General features: G+C 40.3%; 1 protein-coding gene across 1 annotated transcript in view; it reads right to left on the bottom strand.

Moving 5' to 3' along the window:
- The window catches only part of inpp4b (inositol polyphosphate-4-phosphatase type II B), a 139,092-nt gene that overhangs the window by 100,444 nt on the left and 20,121 nt on the right, over window positions 1-18,527 (bottom strand). The window contains exon 4 of the mRNA XM_053332658.1: window positions 15,339-15,455. Coding sequence (XP_053188633.1) covers window positions 15,339-15,455 — 117 coding nt within the window. The remainder of the gene's footprint in view (window positions 1-15,338; window positions 15,456-18,527) is intronic.

The following is an 18,527-nucleotide window of genomic DNA, read 5'->3' as shown; positions in this document are numbered from 1 at the left end:
ACATATAGATACAATACAATGAATTACTGACAAAATGTTATAAAATGTAATAAATATGTCTCAGCTGACCCACCGCAGGATTTTAATTGCACCCGCACAGCATGAACATAAAGTGTGGTGACACCCACATACACAGTTGCAAATGCTGCTCGCCCAGATGCTTACACGTGCATGTGCAGACACACAAAAAACTCACTGTTCAAGACCCTGGCCTGGCTGGCAAGCTCATCAGTTAGTTCAGTTATCCATAGAAAATATCAGCCTTCATGGGCACACACACACACACACACACACAGACACACACACACACAGACACACAGACACACACACACACAGACACACACAGCCAACAAGCATCAGCACTTTACACCAGCATCTCTCTCAAAGGAAACCATTACACTGCAGAAACCCACGGGAAGCCGAGGTAGAAAGGGGATTTTCTCAAGCACTTTTCTCTCTCCTCTCCCCCTCAAAAAAAAAGAAAAAAAAGAAAAAAAACTTACACTAAGCTACTTTTCCCAGAGAGAAAAAGATTACAGTCAGCCAAGCGTCTAATTCACCTGTGACCCAGTAATTCATTTGGCTGATAATCTGCTATTGCAGGTGACACTAACAATCACTGATATGATGGGTAGAGAGGTGGGGGAGGGTTAGGAAAGGTATGGGTTGGGCTGATTGGTGCAGCAGATATTTGATTAAATTCTCAAATGAATAATGCATTATGAAATTGATCCAGACAAATCCCACCTTGAGGACATTGGAGTAGGATTATACAGGGCACGGTTTGGTAGAGGTTACAAAAAAAGACAAGGATTCCTGGAAAGGTACATTTAAGCATCAAGTGGTTATCTGGTGCTTGATAAGGCAATTTGCTGAGAACCATTATTATGCACGTCAGCTACATGCAGATGGAACATACTGTACATTCACAGAGTAGATTATGTGAGATATAGCCTCAATACATTGTACATGTTCATAACCGTCTCTATCCAGCGGCCTTGAGAAAAAAAAAAACGAACGCAAGAAGTTTTCCTAAGTGTTTATTTATTTATTTTTGGGGTAAAGCGAACATACTGAAAATGAATATAATTTTATAAATCATATGAATATCATTTATACAAAGGATTTACAATATGAAGACTTGTTTTTTCATGTTATTGTCTCTTTTATCTCTTCTCTTCTATCATCATTTCCATCTTTTGTACATGCTTTGATGCTTGCACATTGACAGAGATTTTTTGTTTTAATATGCATCTAAGTGTATGTATGCACATTATCCACCCAAAATGTTCCATTATTACCTGCAAATGTGATGTATTCTCTGCAGTGTTACAAAGTTTACAACTCTGAATACTAATGAAAGTGCGCTTACTTCACTGACGCTGAACAAACCGTCTCCACTAAGGCTTCCTTGTAATACTTGTATATAAACAGACGGTTTACTGGTGTACTTCACTTGTGTTAACTTGTGGCTTTACACTGGAAAAAAAGGGCGTCTCCTTGTGGCAACAGAACCAGACATCTGCTCAGCAGTTTTTATAAGTAATTAGCTTCTCTGCTTAAATTTAGTTGGTTGCTTTTAATGAGCGTGCACTTTTCCAACAACTATTTTCACGAATGACTGCATACACCCTCCCAACAAAACCTACAGTGCAATTAATTTCCATAAATGTGCCTTCTTAAATATTCTTCTTAAATATTGTAAGCAGGAGTTAAACATATTGTAAGCCAATGACAATTATATCATTACTGTGAAAAAGTGCTACAGAGGTTCAGGCTTTGGTAGGAGGCGGAAATGTTTCCTAACACATCACTCCTTTGTGACATGTTGCGCTACTGAAAAAGCCTGTCCGTGGGGCTTTTCAGATGCCATGTGAGACATATGTAGTGTTAACCTAACATGGTAGAGTGAGTGCTCAGTTGTCAATAAAAATGTTTTACAGTGTTTAAACTTTCTATGCTTTAGGGACAAGGACCATTTATTCTCCCTCAATTTTCATCTGTCTGGTTCCAACATTTTTACAACTGTGCTAAAGTTAGCAGGGTTTTCTTTTTAATAAGAAAAGGCAGACAGTGCAGTGCTTTCAAAGCTTTGAGGGCAATCTCTCCTATCTGTACAGTTGAAGAAGCACTTTAATTCATTACTGTGTCAAATTTATCTGTCTTATGAAAGGCAAATCCCATTCAAGGTTTGGAGGCTTGCCATAAAGTATATATTCTGAATTCATAATATTAAAAGCTGCCACAGTTTCTTTAATGATGAGCTTGATTTGCAAGCTGTGTCAACAAAGAAGACAGACTTAAAATTTCTGTCTGTTATCCATACAGTTTTCCATAGAGTTTTCCATGTAATTGGCTTCTACTAATCTATAGACAGTTCTTTCCAGATGTTTTTTTTTAATCCCCCAAAGTGAAATCTTCAGCAATTATCATATAGGGAAAAACAAGTTGCTCTCTACTTTCTTGCTCATTTTATCCTCTCACTGTTGCTTGTAATGGGACATGAAACACTGAGGGCACCGGCGATAGTAATGAAGGCAGTGTTAAAAACAAAATCAGAGGTTCAGTAATCAAGTGAATTAGCAAGGCTGCCAGAGCACAGAAACTCTAATTTAGAGAACATGTTGAAATCAAGGAGAATTTATGAAAGAGGATTTCCGAAGACACTCTGTTATGCCTGACGGGTATGGGGCAGATAAAAGAAAGGTGTTTCCTGGATTTGGAGAGGCAACTGGAAGTTCACAGAAGTGTAACTGTGCAATCCATCAAATGAACTATTTGTTGCCTGGCCTGTTTGAAATGTGAAATTAAATGCACATAAATGAGCATAATTTATGGCCAGTTGGAATAGGTAAAATGTGAGAGCAGCAAAAGTGGGACTTCTATGTACAGTATATCAGATCATAATCACAGGGACTGCAGTACTTCCCCTTGAAACAAGTCCAGGGTGTTATTATACATCATATTTGAATGCTGAATCCACGCTTTTCTCACACACACCCACAAGTGATGCCCATAGCCATCCTTTAATTTTCCCATTGTTATGATCTTTTCCCAGCTGTATGGCTAAGCTCACTTGCCATTGTCATGATTGAGAAATGTCAAACCTGTCACCATCCTTGGCACTCACACATCTCGGTTTTGATTGGCAGAAGTCACACCTCTGATACCTTTTCAAAATGATGTCTCAAGTGTGATTAGCTCAACGATCAGGTCTGAAAACATGCATGTGAACATTTTTTGTTTAACGTTTTCAACCTAAAGCAACAGTATCTTTGACACACTTAATTAAAAAAACACCTAACAGTATAAATCTGTTGAGAAAGTAAAAGAGCAATGATTCTCACTTCCCTTATTTTCACCACTGTGGTGCCCCCCCAACTGCACTAATGGAGCTTCTTAGTGGCCAATACATCAGTGCGTCTGTACTGGGCAGCTTCCAGGTGTAAAAGTGTGTAACTGTGTGATTGTAGGCAGGGCATTCATCAAAGAAGGCACTGCTTTCAGTGACCACCCTGAATAAATTATAGCTATACAAATATTGTGAAGCGACCTTGGGTTTCATGAAAGGCGCTAAACAAAATAAAGTTATTATTATTATTGTTATTATTAAAAACTATACATGTTTTATGATTCATTTTATGAAGCAATATTTTGATGCAACTAAGGTTCTGAGAGCACAAAGACAATGAGAAGACATATGTATCCTGTATTTTCAGGCAAAAAACATGTCCAGACCTAATTTCATTAGGCAGGGCAAAGGGTTATACACTGATTATGTGTATGACATTATAATACAGTAACTGACATAACACTGAATACACAAGAATATATGCATCTATTACAGCACCAGGCCTTAAACTAAAATAGAGGGAGGTGGTTTTATACTCCTTATGGCCAAAGTTACAGTACCATTAAAGTGTCTTCAATTTTCTGCTTGGCAAGACCACCAGCGAGCAAGAAAGTAAGAAAGCAAGAGAGGTCACTAGTTTGACTCGTTTTAGTATTGCCGAACAGCGGTACTTTTCAGCACTTGTGACATTGGATGACATTGCCACAATGATGGTGAGGGAAGAGAAGTGGCCATCAGACAAGAGACAGTTCTTATCTAAGGACTGTTACTCTCGTAGCTTATCACTGCTCAGCTGTCCACCCAATCACTACCAAGACCTTTCTTGGATATCTCTGAGATAGGTTCTTGTAAAAGTCAAGTCGAGTCAATTTTATTTGTATAGCCCAATATCTCAAATCACAAATTTTCCTCAGGGGGCCTCTACAGTCTGTGCAGCATTACAACACCCCCTGCCCTTAAACCCTTGATTCGAATAAGTAAAACTGTGTTTGTTTGTATTTGTTTTCTTTCTTTCTTTCTTTCTTTCTTTCTCTCTCTGTGTGTGTGTGTGTGTGTGTGTGTGTGTGTGTGTGTGTGTGTTTACAATGTATGTATCAGCCTGTGTGCCTGCTGGTCTGTAAAAAGCCAATATAACATATACATGGAGTTCCTATTAATGAGGACTGGAGGAAGATGTTTTAGGAGGAGTGTGGTATGTGTGTGTGTGTGTATGTGTGTACCAGTTGTAGGGACTCACCTCCCTTATGGGGAGAAAATGCAAGTCCCCTTAATGTAAATCATTAATTTTAGGCTGTAGACTTGGTTTAAAGTTAAGGTAAATTTGGATTAGGCAAGTAGTGGTTAGTTAATGTTGATCTAATGTCCTTTGAGGTGAAGAAGTAATGGAAACATGACTCTCTCTCAGTGTGTATGTGTGTGTGTGTGTGTGTGTGTGTGTGTGTGTGTGTGAGAGAGAGAGTGTCTCACTGTTTGTTTCCCTGTCTGCTTCCATAACCCTGGCCCCCACCCCACCCAACACACACATACACACACCTTCCCCCTCTCTGTTTCTGGCAGTAAACTTCTGCACTTACAGAAAATTTCCACCACATTGACACTCATCCAACTAAAAGCAACTGGCTATGCCAAAAATATGTCAAGTCACCGCCTTTTACACATCATGATTATTGACAGGCCAGGATTAACTGAGGCTGGGATTCTCCATACATCAGCAGTTCATAATTGGAGCGACAATTCACCATGGAACAGTGGGTGCTCAAACTGCCTCTTGAGATGTGGCTAATATCTGCCAGTCAAATAATCCTCAAATTAGGTAGACAGCAGAAAAAAATAATCTGCAAGGATCACAACAATGCAGCATTATATAGGGTATGGAGTGACTGAAAGCTGACATGATCGAGTGTCAAGTTTTATTTTAGCAGTTAAATGTGAGATGGAAAAAATGTTAAACTGCCTTTTTGATCAAGTGTTCTGGTAAATGTGGTATCCATAGTAACTGCCAAACAATTAGCAAGTTTTAATCAAATCTTTGTCTCCCCCAAGGTTTCAGGTCCCAGAAATATCTGGCAATTAATTTCACAATTGAAAAGACTCAATAGAAGATATGTATGCTTAGGGCAAACACTGAATCATGGTTGAACAGCACAAGCTTTTTTTTATTAAAGCGATAATTCATCACAACTTGAGAACTTGAAGCTATAACAAAATTTCTTCCCACAAAGCAGTATAAACGATAAAAGTGAGTGAGTGACTTGTGAATACAATCTCACTCAAAAGTAACATCTAACTGTAGGAGACAGTCAATCATTTGTACAATCTACTTGAAATTTCTCTCAAGCAAATTGTCAGCTCACATATGGTTATGCAAAAATTATGATTTGACTTCTGCCAGGGTACAAGCTTGTCTGTCTACAGAAATGTTTTGCCAGAGAAGATGAGAAACAGAGTTAGATAGCGAAGCATTTTTGTAAATTATGGATTTTGCAACAACATTCATATTCAAATTTGTCATTTAGATGCAGCTGCTAAAGGGGGGGGGGGGGGTAGCAAAGAATAATATGTTTTGGAAGTGTTTTAGTTACCTAAGTGCCTAAAGCAATTTTTTATATATCAGATTTGGATTTCAAGCTAACATTACAAGCAACCCAGGCTTTATCAATGTAATTGTGTCGTATAAGTAATTTGACTATGTGCATATGTTTAGCTAAAATGTTTCTAATGTTTACTGTTCAATTGTACTTTTTTTCTTTTTGTTATGATTGAGTATTTTTGGTTTTTTTAATTGTATGTTTTTATGCTTCCAATTCTTACTGTTAAATCATCTGATATTTTGTTTTTATTTAAAGCACATCGAGTTGCCCCTGTGTATGAAATGCTCTTATAAGTAAAGCTGCCTTGCCTGCCTTGTCTAAAATGTTTATTGTAACTCCAGCATAAGTGAGTAAAGATATTTTTGCTGGATACAAATTTCAATTTAGACTTAAAGTTTTTATACTCACTAAATTCTGAATTTCCAGGTTTTACCAATGCTAAGCAGGTTTCAACTAATGTTCCACTTAATTCCATGGTGCCCTTAGCCTGGGTATACCCATGCTCTCATTCCAGCGAGGTTCTACTTCACTCAGAAAATTAGCATGGCCATCAAGACAAAATCTTCACCTGAGATAGGGAACCAATCACCAAACGGGGAGGCGGGCTCAAGGCGATGACGACCGTAGAGCAACTCTGTTTACATCCAGCGGCGACCACGGAGGTGCAGCAACCGTTCGAAGCAGCAATAGATCGTGTGCTAAATAAATGGGAAGGCAAGTTCACTTTGAAAATAGAACAAAACTTGCTCTACATGATTTTTCCTTCATAAAAAGGATGTGTTGATGCTGCTCCCTACAGGCTCTGAATATGTCATTGTCTATTGTTAATAGTTAAGTTTGTCCAGTAATGTACAGACGCATTTGATTGACATTCGTTGATCCCGCGGTCTGGTGTTAGCCAGGCTATTGTGTCCTCACTGTTTGGAGTAAAATGTTTGCTTACAATTGAGCTGCTCATCCTCACAGTCACAAGATATATTTAGTGCTAGTGCTATATTTTCAGTGCTGTTGATCAATAATTTAGCAGCAAGCTCACTGCACCAGCAAAGCAAAATAAAAACAGGGGTAGCTAAGACAGGATTTAAGCTTAAGTTCAGTTCAAGTTTACTGATCAACAAGAAACCATTGTGGCGTGATAGAACAATATAATGCACAGGCTAGTTCACAGGCTAACAGTTTGTATGCTAACAGGCTGCTATAGCTCCCAGGACTGACTGTCTGGTTCATGTATTCTACCTTAAAGTACTCAGTGGATGTGATGGATTTTCAGATTAGTACATCTAAACAACATAACTTCCCCTTAAGTATCTTGCTGCACACCATCTGGTCTATCTGTGTATTTGTTCACTGATAGCATAATGCTTCCAGAGTACAAACAACCAGAGTGAGGGCATCCTCTTCCGGTCCTTAAAGTCACTGTGTCGTTTTGAATACCCAACCACCCATGGAGATAGGTTGAAAGCATGTAGACTACACTAGACATTTTACTTTCAGATTTCCTTGCAGATGTAGGATATTAAAATAAACTGGAGGATATGATATGATAAAATATTCTATTTGTAAGGCATCACAATTTAAAAAATACATCTAAAGGGAAGAGTCTTATAACAACATCAGATTCTTACAATGAAAACTCAATGTGTCTATTCTTAAATTGTACGGGAAACAAACTGAGCATGATTTGATTTGATTTAAATCTAACAGTGTGTAAGTGTATAAAAATTGTTTTCCCCCCACTATATACATTGTTGAATATCATATTTGAACTAGTGTGAAAAGTTCACACAGGGGTCCCACTGAAAAAAAGGGGAAAATGCCCTATCCTTTCAATTCTTTGGGACTCTCTCACATATCCTCTATCCAATTTTCTCAGCCAGTGTGTGTGTGTGTATGTTTGGGGGTGGGTATGACTTTTGTCACTTACAGAGACACACACTAGATGTAAAACTATTTGATTGGGGACAGCTTGTGCAATTAGGGAAAAAGCTGTGTTCCTAATTGGTAAACCACTGATCTTTAGGCTAGATGTTAAGGTTAGAGTTATGTTAAGGTTTGGATAGGGTTAAGGTAAGCCTCCAGGAAATTAATGGAAGTCTATGTAAATACCCCAATGATTTAAGTGTGTGTGTGTGTGTGTGTGTGTGTGTGTGTGTGTTTGTGTGTGTGTTTGTGTGTGTGTGTCAAATAGTCAAGCAGTTTGAGATGGAACTTTAATCCGTTCACTTTCCACTGCCATCTGAATCTTGCTCTCTCTTTTTAGTGCAGATGGTGTGTGTGTGTGTTTATCAGGCAGCATGTGGCGGCCAGAAGAAGAAATGGCCTTTATTGTAACACAGTAAAAACCCCTCTGCTTGTGTTTTATTTGATTGAATACATTTTATGGTGGCTTTATGGAAATGACCGGACATGCTCCATTTTCCTGTTGTAGTCAGATGAGGTCTTTTGTTTGTCACACTACAGTGCACATCACAGAAACCAATCAAAATTCCTCACCACAGCCAGTAATAGGAATGCAAACTGAAAACTGCATTACACGTTCATTCCAGATTGCAGAGAGCAAAGGCAGGATAAATGTGGTTGCTGTGATTAGAGAGAAGGGCTCTTCCAGAGGCAGCTGTCCTATCCCTTTATACCACAAGAACACTCAGTAATAGGTTTGTACTGACAACAAACCACAGGTCTGTCATTAGCGGGGTGTCTTCAAGCCTCTTCACAGAGATAAGTGAGCACAAGCGTGATGCACCCAACACACACAAATAATCTTATTTACCTCTTTCATATGCTTTTAACGCAAGGCTCTCTATTTATCTTACCTCTCTCAGATGAGCCATGTTCTGACTACTGATAAACTTTGAAGATAATGACTGGCTAATAACATTTAATCCATAAACCTAGAAAGGTGCATCTGACGACATCTTTCACTCCAACTTGAAATAGGTAAAATCTGTTTTATATACGATACAATACAATATACTTTATTGTGCCCTTAGGGAAATTCTTCTTGGGCTCATAGTCACTGCATTTAACAAATGTCAAGATACTGCACAACCCGTGCATCTTATCAAAGTCTCTTTTGGGACTGTGGCCTCTATGGCTCATACTATATCCTTACTTTTTAAGATGATAATAGAAGAAAGCATGAATGAGTTTTTAAAACGATTGAGTTACCACTTGGGTACTCTTTATCGTCTGCCAGAGGGTAAGGGCTCGCACTCAGAGTAGAGGACATGGGATGGATCAGACAGTATTCTCTGTGCCTCTGAGCACAGACTGCTTGCATATAGATTGAAGGGACTGGTGTTCCCTTTTTCCTATGACCTTCATGGCATTATGAACAAGACAGTCAAGCCTAGATTTTAACTGTACTGAGGGATTACCATACCATGGTTGTATCCCATAACTGATTAGGCTCTCCAAGACTGCCTGGTAGAATAGATACATTAGTTTCTGGTCAACCTCATACACTCAGCCTTCTCAAAAAGTACAACCTTTGCTGTAGCCTGGAGCATATGCTGTCAGCATGGGCTTACCAAGTGAACATATCATCAGTATGGACACCAAGATACTTAAGAGCACACCTGATTAATGGGGGTGTAGTTGATAATCACAGGGCAGTGGTCAATATACAACAGTCTCTATCTCAGAGTAGTAGGATAATGTATCGTTGTCTCTCTACAATAAACTAATGATAGCAGTGTCAGAGAATTTAAACATGTAGTTATCAATGTGTATGCTCACACGCTCATTCGTGAACAACGTGAAAAAGACTGGCGAGCTCACACAACCCTCTACTGATTGACTTGGGTCAAAGAGTGTATTGTTGACCTTTACATGCTAGATATGATCAGTCAGTAAAGAGAGGTACAATTTAATAATAAAACAGTTGACACTCATTGGTTTCATTTTCTGAATCAATAGATAAACCTGAAGGGTGTTAAAAGCTGAGCTAAAATCAGCAAAAGGCATCATCAGTGTCCCTCCTCTGTCTATGAGGATATTGGAAAGTATGTAACAATGGATTTATATCTGCTTTGAGTAAGGAAACTGTGTATTTGTCCAAACATTTCATCACAACTGCAGCTAAAGCTATTGGTCTATAATCATTGTTGTCAATTGGACAGGGTTTCTTAGGAACTGGTGTAATGACAGTCTTTTTCCAGAGGGCAGGGACAGTGTGTGAGTCCAGTGACTGTTGGAAAGTAGGGCACCATACTGGAGTCAACTCCTCTGCAAAAGTCCTTAGGTATGAAAGTATACTTTGTACTTTGTGAAAAAAAAATGCTCAGTGTACTCTTCTCTAGCCTGTATTTGAAATATAATCATCATTTTGTTCTTTCGACCGTGAAAGCAAGAGCTGTTTTTCTCTCATTACGCATTTAAACAGTGTTTGAGACAAGATGCAGCAAATTAGTTATACTTTGAATGGTCTTTGTTTAAGTCATTGTGCACAAAGATTTGGGTGAGCCTATAAAAAATTGCTTTAAATGAAGCCATCTCTGAAGTATACCTCTTTCAGCCACAGTGATTCTTTCTTTATTCAGTGATCAGAATTCAAACTGAAAGATAATTCATCGCCCCTGGGAGCCATTCAAAGTGGAGTTGCAGGTAAGACATCAGTGACAAAGTAAGGCTGGCCTGTCATTCTTTGACAACTAGGGGCTTGGGGGGTGAGGGGAGGCACTTACACCTGAGAGATAGCTAACCTGGTCGCACTCCTTCTCACACCTCTACTCCCTCACTTATCGCCCTCTGAGCCCTGTGCGTGTTCTCAAATATTCATGACCATGCAGACAGTGTCATCTTAGAATATCTAAATGGGAAGCCCAAGGCAGAGGGAAATTATCCTACTATGAAATTCTCTGGTCCTCTACGAATGTTAAAGCAGTCATCTATAAACCTTGCTCCATCAGTTTTGTCCCCTTCACCATTTTCAATTTCTTCCTCTCTTATTTCCCCTTCAAAACTCTTATGGTGAATAGACAGCATGGCATGTCAGACAAAACAGCAAATTTGCATGTTTAAAAAAAATAATGATAATAATGAATTTGAGCTATCTGCTTTCCTCTGCAGTAAATGAGCTTGTGGCACAACATCTGCTACACGAGCTGAAAGTGATATGTAAAACTTCTGACAGCTGATTTGTAAAACACATACACAAACATAGCCTCCATGCTTGCGCTCTCTAAAAAACAACATTAAATGACTGAGCCTTGACTGAGTAATTCTCGATCTGCCACTTAAGCGAATGGGGCCTGAAGCATTGTGCCAGCTCATGTTCAGGGTCATGCCTGTGTCACTTAAAGACTCTAATGAGATGCAGACATTTATGCTGCACACAGCCAAGCAAAGCTGAAAATCCAAAAGCCGATCACAGCACGAAAGCACCAGTTGCTTAAAAAAAGAAAAAGGAAAGACCCTCAAGTACTGCATTGAAAGACCACTACATGCGGTCAATGAAAAGAAAGAGAGAGGAAATGATTGTCAAGATAACTACTAAGGGTTGTGATCCCGCTCATCATTTAAAAGTTTTTGAATGATGAGCGGGGTCACAACTTTTTCACACCCAACACTACCTTTGAAGGCAATATGGTGGGGTGTGGAGATGAGAGAAGAGTTTGAAAGGCACAAAAGGACCTATCCTGTAAGGCTGTTCGTATAGCCTTAAGCTCTAAAAGCCAAGCTTGAGTGAAATGGTGTGTTGAGTATCAGTGATATTCTTGACAGACTGACAGGAGCTACTGTGAAATCTCGCTCATAGTGAGAGAGGGACAGCATGAAAGACAGAGACATTCTAAAGACCAAATTCTCAAAGGGTTTTTTTTTTCAGTGGCTGTAAATTATAGCTCTATTTAAGGCACACATATCTAACAAAACCCTTTCTTATAAACTTGAATTTAGGTGATAAACATTTTACCAGGCATCAGAAAAAATATCTTTATATCCAGGTGTTAACTTGCCTGGCCACTGGGGGCGAAGCACTGCAAAACACAAAAACTGCTCTTAGAAAGGAGGTGGTGAATGAATGGAGAGTTTAAACAGTGTTAGGCTACATGGGTGTTGTTCAACATGAATATTCAAGCATACCTCAGAATAAACCATTGTATTCCCATTTTAAGCAAATTTCACCTGGGATTTTGTTTCAAGGCTGAATTCAAATGAGGCAAATGACTGTACAGCTAGACACACAAAGCAATGCCACTACACAATGCAAATAAATAGTGTGCTACATACAGTAACACATTCAAATAAAAGTGCATTTGAAGTGATGTACACAATGTACAATGTAAAAACTTGGTTATTAATGTCAAAGACTAATTATTTTAACAATTGGTCCTTTCATTTGTGAAAGCTGTATGCAAACACAACAGCAAACTCTGGGAACACGCTGAGAAACACCTTTAGCAAATTTGGCAAACAAAAGTATCCTGGCACAGCACGGCACAATCTGGAAAAGAAGCTGGAGCAGGGTGGATACATTACTAGTCCGACAAATACTTTATCAGCATGTTTGTATTAGTCTTAAATCAGCCCCTCACTTTACCTTTAAAACCAGGAGATGGGAGGCCAGACTCACTTATCGAAGGAGAATACTGTCTCTAGGAGGGGCAGAGCATGGAAAAAATATACATTGCCCCAAATATTAAAATACAGCACACCAAGTATGTATCCTGCAGCAGCTGATGTCCATATTTCACTTGAATTTACATCTCAGGAGAAAGAAATTCCTGTGCACATATAACAATGCATTCACAATTATTTTACATGATGCTGTGCAGCTAGCCTAGACCAGATAATCTACAGGACAGTGAAATTTATTGGCCCATATTCAGTAAGCCATATATGTTTACATGCACACAATAAAGCATTGGCTGCATATACAATAGGAAAAGCAAAAGTATGACTGCCTAGAGCACCCCGTAATAATACAATTTACACAATAGAAAAAAAACACTATTTCAAATATCCAGAGGAAATGGTGAGGATTAAATATGCCTAAATATTTGATTAGGCTCAGGTAATCCAAATGATTTCACAATTTAAACATATATATGTATACAGAGAGGTCTCTTTGCACCTCTGACTTTGCTTTGGTGCTTGGGTTTTTAATAAGAAATGGTCTTTCAACATAGAAACACAACTCAATTTCAGACTAAACATAACCCACCCACCTTGGTGTAAGTAGATTTCTGTCACATTCACATGTGCAAAAAATCTTACGGGTGGCCTTGCAATTGTGTTCGTAATGTTACTGGCTTTGTTCCATTCCAAAAATCAGAGGCCTAAATGTGATAAATTTGCACTAACTAATTGCGCATGCTAACCACTCCTGTAATGAAATCCTTACTCATCATAAAGCTCATGAATGTTTCATCTTAAGTTAAGCCAAATTAAGATCTTGGCAACCAGGGTTGAGTGGGGTGCTTGATTAAGATCAAGCATACACCCACACTGAAGAGTCTCTTATAAAGTCTGTTTAAAATGTGTGAATCAGAGTGCCCGGCCCATTCAGGCTTCTATGTGTGGCTCTCTTTCCCATTTCCAGTGATGTGCTGGCTGGTTTTCCCAAGGGGAACAGCGCAAAAGAACGGTTTGCCATGCTCAGATGCACATTGAAGGCACCACACCCTTTTCCTTCAAATCTCAAGGCAAAGGTCTGATGATGACTCAGATGAAACATACATCCTCCAGATTTACTGGGACGCATCATCAGTTATTGAATCGAGGGTCATCAGGACATCCTCACCCATGTAACCCAGCCACGACTGATCAGACCACAGCTTGCATCCGAGAAGCATTTCGCATATGTACCTGCCTTCTTGACCCAAAGCCACCTAGTGGCCCTCACCCTAACCCTAACCCTAACCCTCTGCATCTTTAGTAGCAGAGCTAATGGCCCTCATTTTTGCTTTTCCATTGATGCCCAGAAGTGTCAACACTTTGCAAAGTGAACACCCTGCTAATCTGCAGCAGCCTACCTCTGAAAGCTAAGAGCAAGTTCACCAGCTTCCCCTCCTGCACTCTTGCACAAGTTCATATTACTTGGTGCACTCCCTCTTGTTGGCCTTGTCCACACACTCTTCCCAGGGCACTGTGAGTTCCAGCATGATTAGTTGCTTGGTGGACTCTGACACAATGATAATCTCCAGTCAAAGCCGTGTTGATGTCATCTGGGCGGAGAACTTCAACTACTTGCCCAGTTCCACTTCAGTTGCCAGTCAGTCGCAGCAGTGAGGCATCCAAGCTTTTATAAGGTTGTAGGAACATGATAGACTTCAGCTGCTGGTGGCCCTTGCTGGTGCTGACTGCCATGGCTACACTCTCAGCAACTGCCTTAGACAATTGGTCATGGTGTCAATGATAGTAGCCATCTCCAAGGGCTAATGAAGGCCAAGAAAGAACCTCATACGATGGAAGTCTGCTTACCAGATGTTGGACCAAGTGATCCTTCTTGCAGTGCACTTTTCCATCTCATCCATGCACATTGCTATCCCATTCCTACCATTCTCCAGACTCGTACCTCTGCCACACCTGCCCACAGTTCCTTCAGAACAAGATGTTGCTGCTCTTTGACCCAGACATTGTCAACCATGGTTGCCAGAAAGTAGCTTATGTCTACATGTTCTGTTGCTACGGACCCTACAGGTGCCTTCTTCTGCCTCAGCCATGTATCAGCCACCTGCACTTTTGGATCTCTGGATTCTCTGTACTGGAGAGCTTCCTGTGTCCATTACACCATGAACTCCCTGATCAGGACCTGCATGATGTTACTGGTGCCATTCAGAACAGAATTAGCCAGCTTCGCAAGCAGCTGCTGATCCTCAACTCCTGGGACTTAACTGTCATTATGAGCAAGGCATACGCTAGCAGAGGCCACAAGACTACTATGGAGTGCTGGTAAATCCAGGCCTCGAACCTCTCCGGCAGACCTGTTTTTTCCACTTGGTGAACCAGCCCTTGAGTTTTTTTCTGGTTCTCTGGATAGAAGCAGCTCATATCACTCATGTGAATGATTACAAAGTTTGTGCCGTAATTCACTGCCTGTTGTAATTTACCACTCAACTATTTTCTCCTCTGAATTCATAGGATAAATTTAAACATAATGAGATTCCGTTGCAGATTCTCACAGCTTTTCATATTCATCCACTGTAAAGTTTAAAGCTCAGTGTAGCACAACGAGCACTTGAAAGATGACTGCTTCATGACTGGCTTTGAACACATTTTCATCATTATTCCTCTCACTCTCAATTTTCAACATGCAAACATGTACATATACACAAAAATGCACACAATGCACAAGACTCTGGCCTGGCTGGCGAGCTAATCAGTGGCTCAGTAAGCCATGGAAAATATCAGCCTTCACACACACACACAGAGCAAAACAACTGTTTACTCACTGATTCCTGGCTCTTGTCCTTTGCATCATACACTGTTAGCTTGACTAGCGTCTCTGTGCTAGTAGGATACTCTGAAGGGAAGGTCACCCCCGTCAGAAACAGCGGGTCTTTGTTCGCCTGTCAGAGAGAGGGACAACACAGAAAAAGAGTGAGATACTGTGTTTGAGTGTGTGTGAGTGTGTGTGTGTGTGTGTGTGTGTGTGTGTGTGTGTGTGTGTGTGTGTGTGTGTATGTGTGTGTGCGTGCATGCATGCGCATGTGTGATGGTGTGTACTCTAATACACATTTGTGTGGCAACACACATGTTCATGAAAAAGCAGGAAGCCACAGGGAGAAAAAAAGAGATGGAGGCTTGGGTGGGTAAATGAGCCAACAGCTGGGCTCAGTCTGTCCTTCTCCTCCTCCCGGCATTTCTCCCCACTCCCCTTGCCTCCCCTGCTGCCTCTTCTGGGTACAAAAGAGGAGAAGATAGAGCTCTCCCTGATGGTTCTACCTCGAGCTCTGGCATAACTACAGTCTCCCAACTGAGACTGCAGGCTAGGAGCAACAAATGTTGACAGGTAAATTGGCACAATAGCAGGTGGCAATGGGATTAAAACAGCCACAACTTCCAATGTTGGGTCTCCAAACATACCAGAGGGCTAATATTCACCCACAACCTCCCTGATATCACAATACTCAGTCATCACCTTTAACTCCCATAACATTTGAACTGCAGGGCTTACTTTTTTATTTCTCTTTCATCACACAGTAAAATTGTCCACCTTAGCAAGGCTGTTACTGGTGTTTACTTGAGATTGTGTGCTAGAAGAGTGAGGACCATATGACACTTGTTTCACCTGTTGGGAAGAGTCATAAAATAAGGCTGGTTCCTGTCACTTGTTTCAGTGTCATGGTAATATGATTTTTTCAACATAAATGCTCTTGAAACACATGATATTTTTTATAAAGAAACATGTTTTAAGAAATGTAATTACAAAAAAGGTTTATCTGCATGGTAATCAGTTGTTTCCTTATTTCACTTGACATTACCACTTTATTTTTAAGTTTGACAGGATTTATTTCAATTTAAGTGTAGTTAGACACATATGTTGTGGCATCCTGGAGGTTTAGCTGACTCAGATGCACCCCATATATCACTTATGGCCTTGGGTCAGTTCCAGCCCAGCATCATTTTTAGATCATAACTCTCACAATCATTCCTATCTTTGAACTAGTCTAATGCAGGCAAAATGCCCCCAAAATTAACTTACAAAAATTACTAATGCTTTTTGTGGGTCTCCATATCTGTCATCAATTTTAAATTTCAAGAAAATGCATTGCAACAGTAGCTGAGGGGCTTTTCTGGGAGGACTCAAGGATTGTTTAGCCATTTGGTGTTGGCTATTTGAACCAATTCAAAGCACTTTGTGTTTACACTGGGGGCTTCCTCTTCCCCTGCTCCACTCTGATGGGCGTCTCTAGAACGCAACCCCTTGGGACCATGTGGGGACAGGCTTGGGAGTGGTAATGAGACTGATAGAGACAGACTGGCAGATATGTACAAATGTGTGGTCACACCCTTGAGACGAGGGAAAAAACATTAGGAAAAAAAGTAAAACAGCAATTTGGTTTATATCATGAAATTCGTATTTTTTCATCATATGGCAAAAATAGGCAAAATCACAAGTAAGACATTAAAAGCACTGCACTGTGTTCCACTGTTATGCATTACATCGGACAATAACTGTAAAGCAATAAAAGGACATCATAATATGACATTAATAATTCCTCTAAGAGAAGTTTTTATTATTCTTGACCTAGAAAATAGCAGTTGATAAAATAATCTCAGTTCAAGGTACATTTATTTTTTCTGAAGAAGCTTTCTATCTCTTCATATCAGCAGCAGGTAGACGTTTGAGAGTGTCCATGTTCCAGTTTCTAATTTCTGAGCATTTTAATTCCATCCAAGATGGCTTGAAAATTGATGTGGAAACAGTATTGACCATCATAAAGCCCTTTAACAAAACATGTCTGCGCAATTGCTGTCCAAATATGATAATCAATGGATTAATTTGCATTATTTTGCTATCCCTTAACAAGCAACTAACAGATGCTAAATTAATTCTAAGCCCACTTACTTGCAGCTCAGGAAAGACTGACACACTGACAAGTAGAGTACAGACTAGACTACAGTAAGAGGTGTTGGGAGCTAAACCATGAAGCTCCCTATTAAAAGGCACTGTACTTAAAACACACACACAGAAATATGTCTTGAACTGCACACACACAAGAAGGGAACACACAGGTCCACCTTCTCACCGCACCACTAACCCCACTGATCCTTCAGAAATCTTCCATGCGCTGACAGTGGGGGAATAAAACAAGTCTATTGCTTCTTGTTTCAGCCTCTCTCTACACGGTAATACCAGTCTTGATACCCAGGGCCGTTTTGCCGCCCAGCCATGAAGCTCTGTGGTTTGTGTACACCAACATCCTTAACACACAACCCGATTCAGCACAGCGAATACAGACACGGTGGAACCGATGCGCTGCTTTGAGCCCAGCACAACCCTGGATATTTATCAATACTGTACACCAACAAAAAGACAGACAGAGCCATTATGCTCAAGAATGTGCAGGTACACACACACACACACACACACACAAACATAACCCCTTACACCTCCCTCACTGGCACGCTCAATAGGCCTCATTCAGACTTACCAGCATGCTTGGCAGCCTCAGCTGCGTCTGAATCTTCTTAGTGCTACTGATGGGCTGAGATGAGCTAAAGTGGTAAGCCTGTCTCCATTTACACAGACAAGTAAGCCAGTCTGTCATACAAGTGGTCAACATATGCTAGGGGAGACAGCTGCCCCTCTCTTGTCTTTTTGTCCGTTTGGGCTGCAAACCTCGGTGGAATGGCCAATTTAAACCATTAGAGGGTGTGTGTGTTTGTGTGTGATTGGGTTGGTGGGGAAGGAGGAATATTCAGGCTTCAGTTTCCTTACACTGGAGGTTTTTCTCCCTCCCTTGACCACTCAATTATACACACACACACACACACACACACTACACTTTTTGGACTTGTTCCAGGCAGGGGGTTCTTCGCTTGACTAGCATGACATCAAAGGCCGTTTTATCCCCTCGCTTTGCATGACGTCAAATCCCCTTGAGTACCGCTACTCCTGGACCCATTGCCCATGT

This window comes from Scomber japonicus, chromosome 2 (assembly GCF_027409825.1).
Source record: "Scomber japonicus isolate fScoJap1 chromosome 2, fScoJap1.pri, whole genome shotgun sequence".
NCBI classification, from domain to species: Eukaryota; Metazoa; Chordata; class Actinopteri; order Scombriformes; family Scombridae; genus Scomber; species Scomber japonicus.
This window is presented reverse-complemented; position numbering and strand designations above follow the sequence as displayed.